At 32.1% G+C, this 10,001-nt stretch overlaps 1 protein-coding gene across 1 annotated transcript; it reads right to left on the bottom strand.

The window, feature by feature from the left end:
* Positions 1 to 1,110: 1,110 nt before the first annotated feature.
* LOC106763406 (josephin-like protein) lies at positions 1,111 to 5,729 on the bottom strand. The gene is made up of 4 exons (XM_022782184.1): positions 5,534 to 5,729; positions 4,922 to 5,380; positions 4,697 to 4,770; positions 1,111 to 1,795 (listed from the first exon to the last, which is right to left on the bottom strand). The coding sequence occupies exons 1-4, from the start codon at positions 5,618 to 5,620 to the stop codon at positions 1,324 to 1,326; spliced, it is 1,092 nt and encodes a 363-aa protein (XP_022637905.1). The 5' UTR covers positions 5,621 to 5,729; the 3' UTR covers positions 1,111 to 1,323.
* Between the last annotated feature and the right edge of the window lie 4,272 nt (positions 5,730 to 10,001).

Raw genomic sequence — 10,001 nt, 5'->3', positions numbered from 1 at the left:
CAACTTTTTCAATTTGAAATCGTCCAATCCCATTTTGACACGTGTGTAGTGTCAAAATGGTGTCAAAAAATGGTGTTAAAATATCATTTTCTTATCCATTTTTCACCGATAAATAGATTCATTTTGGTTCAGTTACAAGCAAGCACAATTTAATTTTGACAAATTAAAAGCTCTTTCTTTTTATATGGCGATTATGAGCATTAAGGATTTTATGACTCAATAAATTAGGCAGATCAAATCCTATGATTAAGAATAAAATCTTTCCTTTGCTGTTTCACGGGTATTTTTGTCATTCACTTCAATACGAGAATATTCTCTGCATATTTCCTTAATGTTCATTTCTAATTAAACCTGATTAACTCATCCAAATAGGACTAAGCTTATGGCTTCATTACATTACAAGTTACTTAACTCCAATTCATTTATAGGAAAAGTTATTAAAGTTGGAAGAAAATAAAATCAAGTTTAAATCTATGACCAACTAATCACGATCCAGTTCTTTAAAAAACAGACACTATTTTAGACAAAGAACCTTATTCTTTGAGCTTTCACTAACAGTTTATCACCTTAGCAGTGTTGGAAGTTTCATGTTAAAAGATAAGGTTAAATTATAATATATAAGTGAGGTGCAAAATCAATTGTGTAGAATTAAGTTAGACTTAAACCCATTATAATATATAAGTGAAATGCAAAATCAGTTTTGTAAAATTGAATTAGACTTAAACTCATTTTCTAATATAGTATCATAACCACATCAAGGCCTATCCTAACAAGTTTTAAGTGGACATTTCTGTTTAGTAATATCAATATATCATTGTTGAAAAATGGTGAAAACAAAATCATTCACTCTTGCTACTTGCTATAAGAACCCTCACTTTCATCCGTGCATGTAACGAAGAGACAAGGGAAGTATTTCATGGCTTATATATTTCATACTCCAACGAGAATGAGTAATGATGCTATGCAAAAGATCCATACAAGGATGAACAAACCAACGTAGTAGAGATATAGAGCGAGGATTTTACATCTTCGTCTCATATTCTTCTAACCCTTTTCATATTGTTTTCAGCGTGTGCTTGGTGAAACATAAAATCCCACCAATAATTTCACATAATATTTCTTAGAAAAACGTAGATTATTGCATTTGTTTCATTGAAACTTAAAACACCTTGTAAGAAATTTATCAGAAGAATGAATATACACAGATTCTGTTTGTACAGAAGCATAAAAGGATGGCTTAATTCCCATCATTATGAGGTGAGAGAAGAAAGGAAGATATACACTTAAACATGGTATCAAGCACATGATTGTAACTGTCTATAATCAAGGAGCTTGTATAGAATCTTGGCGGGGTGCTGTGGTTGAGGAGTTTGATCTTGAAAAAGAAGAGTGGATGAACTCAATGCAATCCTCAACAGCAGCAGTTCTATGAAAATCAACAGAGGAGCCTGCTGATTTTGATCTTGTTAGGGAAGAAGAGCCTCGGTGTAAAGATCTCCTTGAAGACATCAAGCGTAGAGCATTAGTTACTCTTTCTGCAAGATCCTTCACAAGTTCAACGGGAGAGGTCTCAGACTGCCAAGGAATCCTGAACATGCAACTCTTCACTTGTCCATTTCTGGTTGATTTCCTGCTGGAATTCTGTCTCAAGGACAAGCCTGTTTTTTCATTGATGTAGCCACTGTGACTCATTTTGTTGCTTATTCCTGTTTGAATGATGATAGCATTAGGAGAGAGCGCAATGATGATGTTATATAAAGTTGAGGGATTGTAGGGGAGACTTTGGAAGCAGAATCTTTAGAGAGGTGGGAATTGTGGAATGGGGAGTTTCTTATGTGAGTGATGAACAACCATTTATAGGACTCTCTTGATTCCATCATGAAAAAGTAAGGAAAAAACCGCAACAATACTCAAGTCCTTTTTCCTAGATGAGATTGTTTACACTATTTCTCCTATCAGTTCCATTAGTATCAGAAAAGAAATGTGTAAAAGTACAAGGAAGCAACCACAATCAACCAAGTTCTTTTACATGACATTGGTTACATACATAATATTTTGCTATAGAAATTTCATTTCTTCCACTCTCCTAGGATTATAAAAATGGTCTAAATTAATTTTAATTTTAACCATTCATTAGAATATAAGATAGAAATGTACTCCTCTATTCTCTTATCACTAACCTGATAAACTTTCATATTTATTTATATATATGTGTGTGTGTGTGTAAAGTGAATATAGACGGTGAGAAAGGGTCATATTAAAGGTGTAGAAAGTTGCAGATACACTAACCCTCTTTATTACTTTCTATTGCAGATGCAGTGCCGCCCTGTGACTTTGCAGAGCACACGTTTAAGCTTTTCCATGTAGTGGAGAAAGAAGCGGTATCTAAGTTGAGTATAATCAAAGATAACATGAATATTTTATTTTAAAGTAATTGAGTCATCATTCCAGTTCCAACCTCATCCCACCCTCAGAGCAAGAAACTGTTTTAAATATCAGGAAGGTGGGGGCTACATTCTTTAACTCATTTCTCTGAAGATGCTCTCAGAACCACCAGTAGGATTGCTGCATTGTTTTTCTATTTCTTTTCTCAAAGCTCATTGCAACAAGACAACCAACTGAGTTGCTGCTAAATAATTTATCTCTGAAGAATAGTGTGAACTAGTTGACATGATTTCATCGGTCTTCATTTTGCATTGGAAAAACAAAAATGATATCTTCTGATATTAAAGTCCTCACAGCTTTAACATCTTGCTTTTGGGAATAAAGGGTAAGAATGTGTGTGCTATTCTTGTTTTATTATCAACAGAATATAGAGATGTAATAAAAATGTGGCTAAGTAGCAAACATCTAAAGATATGATTCTAAATTTATGCCTGATGTGAAACTAAGAAAGTTCAAATAGAAATACGGTGTGAAACCTCCCAAGTAAGAAATAAAATATGATTTTCTGGATCTTTTGACTAAAAGAAAGCAACAGATCCTCATCCAGAATGCCAAGGAGTTTGACGATTTAAAGTCACCAACGAATTTCTACTCATTGAACTGAAAAACAGTCAACACTTGGTGTGAAACTTTCGACCACATTGCTGCTCCTCAGAACAACGTGGTGCTATTTTTATTGTTATGCAGCAAAGGAAATATTTCGGGTGAGTTACCTTTCTGCCCTTTATCAGCAAATTATTAGCAAATATGGTTACAAGTGGACCACATGGCAAAAGAAACGGCCAAAGGTTTGATATTCTCCACTGAGATGTTGAAATGATTTAATAACTCAATCTGTCAATCATGAAATTGAGTGGCAACATGTTTTGATAATTAGAATACTAGTTTGAATATACTTCTTTTAAGCACTTTGAAGAAAATAAGAGGAATTAAGCAGACAATAAATTAACACCCTCACATCAGTTTCAAAAGCTTTCATCTTCTCTTTTTTTTTTAAGGTGAAGTGTATAAGTTTATTTTATATTATGAAAGAAGTTTGATTCAATTTCTTCTACTATATATTATTATTGAAAAAACCCATCCAAATTGATTACAAATATTCTAGCAGTTGTTTACAAAAGGAGAACATCACTATGGCTTTCTACCAGGACTTTGAAAATAAAAGTGAAAGCCTCACTTTAGATCAAACCTCCAGACCTTTTACCTTTTTAACGTTGCTTTTGATGATCTTGTGAAAGAACTGGTCCATGGCGGAGCGAGACAAACAAGCCAACTTGTACCTTATCTATTAGCATTGAAAATAGGAAGCCATATATGAGTTAGACCCTTTTTATGGCAGATCAGGGGAATGAATTTGTACACTCCACAAAGGGATATCCATGAAGAATAAATATCTCAGTAAAATGAATTTCTTTTATCCCACCCGTCAATGCCCAAAGGAATATTTACAGAAGATGGCCATTAACCAGTGCTGTTTGACAACTTGCTTGCATCAAGAAACAAAATCTTTCATTAAAAAACCGAATCAAAACCTTGAACAATCAATACCAAGATAATATGTGATTATTTATAAGACATTGTAGGTAATAGCTGCATAATATTTTACAAGTCGCAACTGTAGAAAAGATTGAAGTTACCTATGGTTATTAAAAAAGAAGTCTGGGGACATTTGTTCTTCTATGCCACCTACACCATTTTTTGATACCATTTTGATACTGCACACGTGTCAAAATGTGGTTGAACGATTTCAAATTAAAAAAACAAATTTTGATTTTTCTCTTCCAAATATATCCATATCTCAACTTTTTTAATTTGAAATCGTTCAATCACATTTTGACACGTGTGCAGTGTCAAAATGGTGTCAAAAAATGGTGTTAAAATATCATTTTCTTATCATATAGGATGGTTTACACACCATTCTATGCAGCCTCCATGACTTTAACTGACCATATAAAAAAGTATTCCCACAATTGTAAATGAAGAGTCTATACTTGGTGATCATCGCCTTAAGGAAATTGAGTAAAAGATAAGTATTCCATTCATAGATCACTGGAATTAAAGTTCAAAGAATGTCTCCAAGTTAGATTCCTTTATAGTATATTTGATGATACTGAAGTACATTGCACAAAAGAGTTTTTCTGCTATTAACAATTTCATTGTAAATTTTGTATGTACAACATTTCAAGAAAGAAAAACACATGTCCTGCTTAATGGTTCAAAAGAAGCACAGGTCCAAGACACACATGGAAACTTCAGCTTAACAAGTGTATTGCAGAAAAGATACAATCTCCTATTAAGAACATCCTCCAGAAGCAGTTTCAAGCACTATTCACAAAACAAACTCATTAAAAATCTTCAGAAGAGGATGAGCAAAGCTATATTCTACATGAAAATACAATCAATCTGGTACTGTACACAAATATCCGAATCTAACTTCTAATGGTAGAGTGAACAAGCATTAAATTCTAATTTTTCAAGACTGTTTCTCATTCAAGACAATCAAAACCTCTCCTCCTTCTGCCAATGTAAAATCCAAGAACTTCCTTACTTCATGTGTATCAAGAAAAGGTTGAGGGGCGTCAAGGTCACTGTCCAAGTTAAACCAAACCCCGTTAATCTTCCTCAATGCAATCCAGTGCCTACTTCTCCAAATCCCAGCAAACCTAGACGCTGACACATTGATCACAATCCCCATCAAAACTGGTGCATCAAGATCAATGCAAGATGCCCCCTTTCTGCGATCATGCCACTCCACACTCTTTCCTTTCTCTTCCAAAGCCGCAATTAGAACATTTACGTCATAGTTTCCAGTGAAAACATTGTGATGGGGCTTGAATATAAAAGAGAATGGGGTCCACGTTTCTGTGTTGGAGTCTTGAATTGCGAGTCTTTCAGAAATTTCATTCAATTTTGCTCTAGTAAAAGCATCCTTTTGCTGATCAAGGTGAAATTGAATAGACCCGAAAGCAGAAAGAAACGTGAATAAGTGAAATTATGCAAAAAGAAATGAAATTTGAAATTAAAACAGTGATGGGTATTCGTCGATAGTGCTGGTATTTGAAGAATCAGTGGGAAAGAGCAGAAGCACCTGAAAAAGGGAGTTGAGAGAATGAACGAGACAAAACTGTAATCTTTGCCTTTCGTGATAGACTTCGGAATTGTCGGTAGCCATCATAGGGTGTTCTGCGCCGGAAATTTCGATGTTCAAGACGAATTTGCAGTGTTGGTGTTTGCTTCTTTTTCTCTTTTCTGGAATAAATTAAGCATGTGTTTGATTGAATTTATATTAAGACCGGTTATTTATTCTTGTTAAATTTTAAGAAAATATAATTTTTATAAATCTTTTTAAATATATATTATGTTAGTTTTTTGTTAAATTATTTAATTTTCTAAGATTTTTTTTATCTACTACAGTTATAATTTATTGCTATAGTGTGCGGGACTTTATTTTGTATACATTTAAATTTTTAGTATTTTAAAACATTAACTCATTCGAAAAAAAAATGTATTCATAAAATTTATTTAAAATAGATATAAATAATATCGATTATGTATTTTTTTTAAAGTAATGATACATATGATTTCTTAATTCATACCTTTAACTTATTTTATAAAATATACTTTAAAGTTGAAATTACAAAGATATTATTTGTTAGAAAATCTTTAATTTAACGTGGGTGGTCTTAAAAATATCTTATTTAAATATAAGATATAATAAGAAATTGTCGATTAAAAGTTGTAGTTAATAACTCTTTTAAACTTGTGTATATATGTGAGGACCATTAAATTCAGATAAAGTGGAAGGTGTTTTAAATTTGTGTCTAATTGATATATGTGAGGATCATTAAATTTAGAGAAAGTGAAAGGTATTAGATATATGTAGCTGGTTGGATCCAACAGTTTTTTACGATAATATATAAGTAAATTTTTCAAAATTTTGAGTCACCTTGCATGCATCTCTTCTCTTTAAATTTTTTAGTTTTTTTTTTTCTCCTTTTCTCTATAATTTTCTTTCTTTCTACAAATTCTCACCTTCTTCTTCTTTTGATCATCATTCAGGCATCACCTAAGTCTTTTTGGTGTCAAGAGCTTTACTTTAAACCAATCAAGTTGTGGTTTTGAGTTGGTAAGTTCAAGTCTCTTGTCTTTTTGAAGAAAAGTCTGCATTTTTTGTCACATGCAAGCCTTATGCGATCTTGCATGTGTTCATCTGTCTTTCATCCTGATTCTAACTTTGTTTCTGGTTCGGTGGATGGTTTCTTTCACCAAATTTGAATTATATAGACGCCTCTAGGAGTTTCGTACACCCTAAGCAAAGTTTGAGAAGTGTCCATTTATTTGAGATAAGGGAAGCTAGTAATTTAATTATGTTTTTCTATGTTTGGAATTGTTGTTTGAATGTTTGCATGTATGAATAATTGGATGTCTGACTGAATTGTGTGTAAATTTTGTGTATTGGCCGAGACTTGTGAACTAGTTGGGTTTTCTGCAGAAAAATGTTCGGTCTTGCTCTGTATTGAGAAAGTGAATATATGAAAATGAGAGTTTGAGGTTGGAAGTGAGTTTTGGCGGTGAGGTGAGTTTGTACAAGTGAAATGTGACCTGTTAGGACCCTTAAGTTGGCCAAAAATGTATGAAAAGGGGTAAAATATGATTTTGGATTCTTGAGTTGAGATTATGCATATTTTTGGGTGGACTCTAGGTTAAAATTTTGTGATTGAAGATTAGAGATGTTTAAGCACTCGTAGATAAGCTTGAATTGGTGTAGGAATCATGTTTGGAAGATTTGGAGTTGGGTAAAATATTTGGTTTTAGTAAAATTTTGGTGTTTTTCGTAATTCTGCAGAATTATGCAGAACGCTGAGTATGCACAGTTGGTCGTTCGGTCTTGGTCAGGTACTCGATCACAACAATATTCAGTCCATGAGGAGTCTTTTATGTTCATGATCGTTCGGTCATAGGAGAGAGCGGGGTGCTCTAGTAATGCTCGGCCTGATATTGACACTCGGTCTTGTTCAGATGTTCGGTCTTAAGGGGAAAACGTGTAGCCTAGTACAAACCGTTCGATCATGTACTAAGTTTAGTATGGTAATATCGTTCGGTCGTGTACAAGCTTTTGGTTTAAGTTGTTAGCTTTCAATTCAAACTATATTATTCGGTTTAGGTTGTTAGTGGTCGGTTTAAGCTATAAGCATTCGATCTAAGCTCTTAGTACTCAGTTTTCCCTAGTGCTCGGTCATTAATATAGTTCGAGCATTTCTTTAGCCTCATATATTATTGATTGTTCGGTCCTGTTCTGGGGTGGTGAGAAACCGTTCGGTCTTCAACATTCAGAGGGTTCGTGGTCTTATGAGTGAGGATATGATTGTTGAATGACATTATATGTTTATGAGGATTATGTTTTCAAGTAATGTGGAAGAGAATTCCAAGGACGAATGTCTCATGGATGGTTATTGAATTGTAAAGTATGAATATGGATATTGCTAAGTTGGCGTTCATCCTAAAATTCTATGAGTATCATTCTCACATAAAGAGAGATATTTCATTTGTGAGAATAGCAGGAGGTCCTTTAACCTCAGGGTACCGAGGTAGGCAACACTGGATTAACCTTGGGTAGTAGCTTGATTGTGTCAACTGTTACACTACCGCAAGTGCAAGGACGACTATAGCTACATATTCATACAATTCGGATAGTCAAAGTCAAGTGTTCGGTCTATGCATGAATGTAATGTACAGTTATAACTATTTAGGTGTTCGGTCTATATATGCTTGATTGTATTTAGTTTTGGTATGTGGTAGTGTTCGGTCTTGCATTGTTTGAACTTATGAAAAATGTACTATATGTATGCAAATTAAATTACATTAGCTTACTCTTATTTCCTGTTTTGGTCATGTTTTCTATTTGGTTCTTCTTTTGCAATGATCACCTTTGACTGTGAGTAGAGGTAGAGGAGTATTCAGTGGAGCAAGCTTTAGAAGAAGAAGGTCCAGCCGTTTAATATTTTTTTGTTTAATCTTGTTAATAGTTTTGTATTAAGCATTCGGTTAAAACTCTATCTTTTACAACTGTTCGATTATGTACTTAGTTTGCAGTAATATAGAATTATTGTAAAGTTTAAATTTTATGATTATTTTGTTATAATTGTAATATTAACTTTATTTTCCTAAAATTGTTTTATCATATTATTATATCTTGACTCCTGCATATAGTTTCACACTATATTGTTGGGATGTTACAATATATGTTTGTGTGTTTATTAAAAAAAATAGAAATTGATGAAATAAATAATAAATATTTTTAAATTTATAATTAAGCTTTAAATAAAATTTATATTAAAAGTAATTTATATTTTTAGAAAGTCAATATGTTAATATAACTATAAAAAGTAGGCTTTATAAAAATACTAAGAATAAAATATGCATAAAAAGATTATATTATAAAGGATATGTGGAGTTAATTTATTAAAAATACAAACCAGAGTATGAACATACTAATATAATGTGTATTTTTAGATTTGTTTAATCAATGCATTAACAAAGTCGTTCAATGTGTTGTTAGACTCGTATAATCAGTATAAGGATACACTCGTCTAATATGTATTATTATACTCGTTTAATTAGTATATCAACAAATTTGTGTAATATATATTGCAAGATTGGTCTATTCATGGAATGGATAAAGTTGTCCAATGTGTATTAATGGATTCATCTAATATGTGTATGAATAGACTCGTCTAACATATATTGTTAGATTGATTTAATTAGTGTATGGACAAACTCGTCTAATATATATTACAAGTTTGATTATGGGCATACTCATCTAATGTGTATTCTTAAACTTGAATAATCAATATATTGAATGATTCATCTAATATTTTTTGTTATACTCATCTAATCAGTATATGGATAAACACAATTAATGTGTATTGTTAGACCCCTCTAATGTATTTTTGTTATATTTATCTAACTAATGTATGAATAAACTTGTCTAACGTGTATTTCAAGATTTATTATATAATTATTGAATGAATAAACTTGTTTATTGTGTATTAATAGACTCGTCTAATTTATGTATGGACTCATTTAATCAATATATTGACAAACTTATCTAATTTTTTTTGCTTTAATCATACAATCAATGTATTCTTAGACTTGTCTAATCAACGTAGGAAATGACTTGTCTAATATTTTTTGTTATATTCGTCTAATTATTGTATGAATCTTGTGAATTTTTTTTGCTAAATTCTTCTAATATGTAAAGACTCTTTTATGTGTATTGCTAAACTCATCTAATCAATACATTGACAAACTCGCCTAATATGTATTATTAGACTTGTTTAATTAGTATATGGACACATTCGTATAACGTATATTACTAAACTTGTCTAATCATTGTATATTCAAACTCGTGTAATGTGTATTGCAAGACTCGTCTAACTAGTGAGTGAACAAACTCGTCTAACGTATGTTAATAAACTCATCCAATTTGTGTACAGAGAGACTTGTCTAATGTATACTACTAGACTTGTCTAATTAGTGTATAAACATATTTTTCT

The sequence above is a fragment of the Vigna radiata genome, chromosome 6 (genome assembly GCF_000741045.1).
Source record: "Vigna radiata var. radiata cultivar VC1973A chromosome 6, Vradiata_ver6, whole genome shotgun sequence".
NCBI classification, from domain to species: domain Eukaryota; kingdom Viridiplantae; phylum Streptophyta; class Magnoliopsida; order Fabales; family Fabaceae; genus Vigna; species Vigna radiata.
This window is presented reverse-complemented; position numbering and strand designations above follow the sequence as displayed.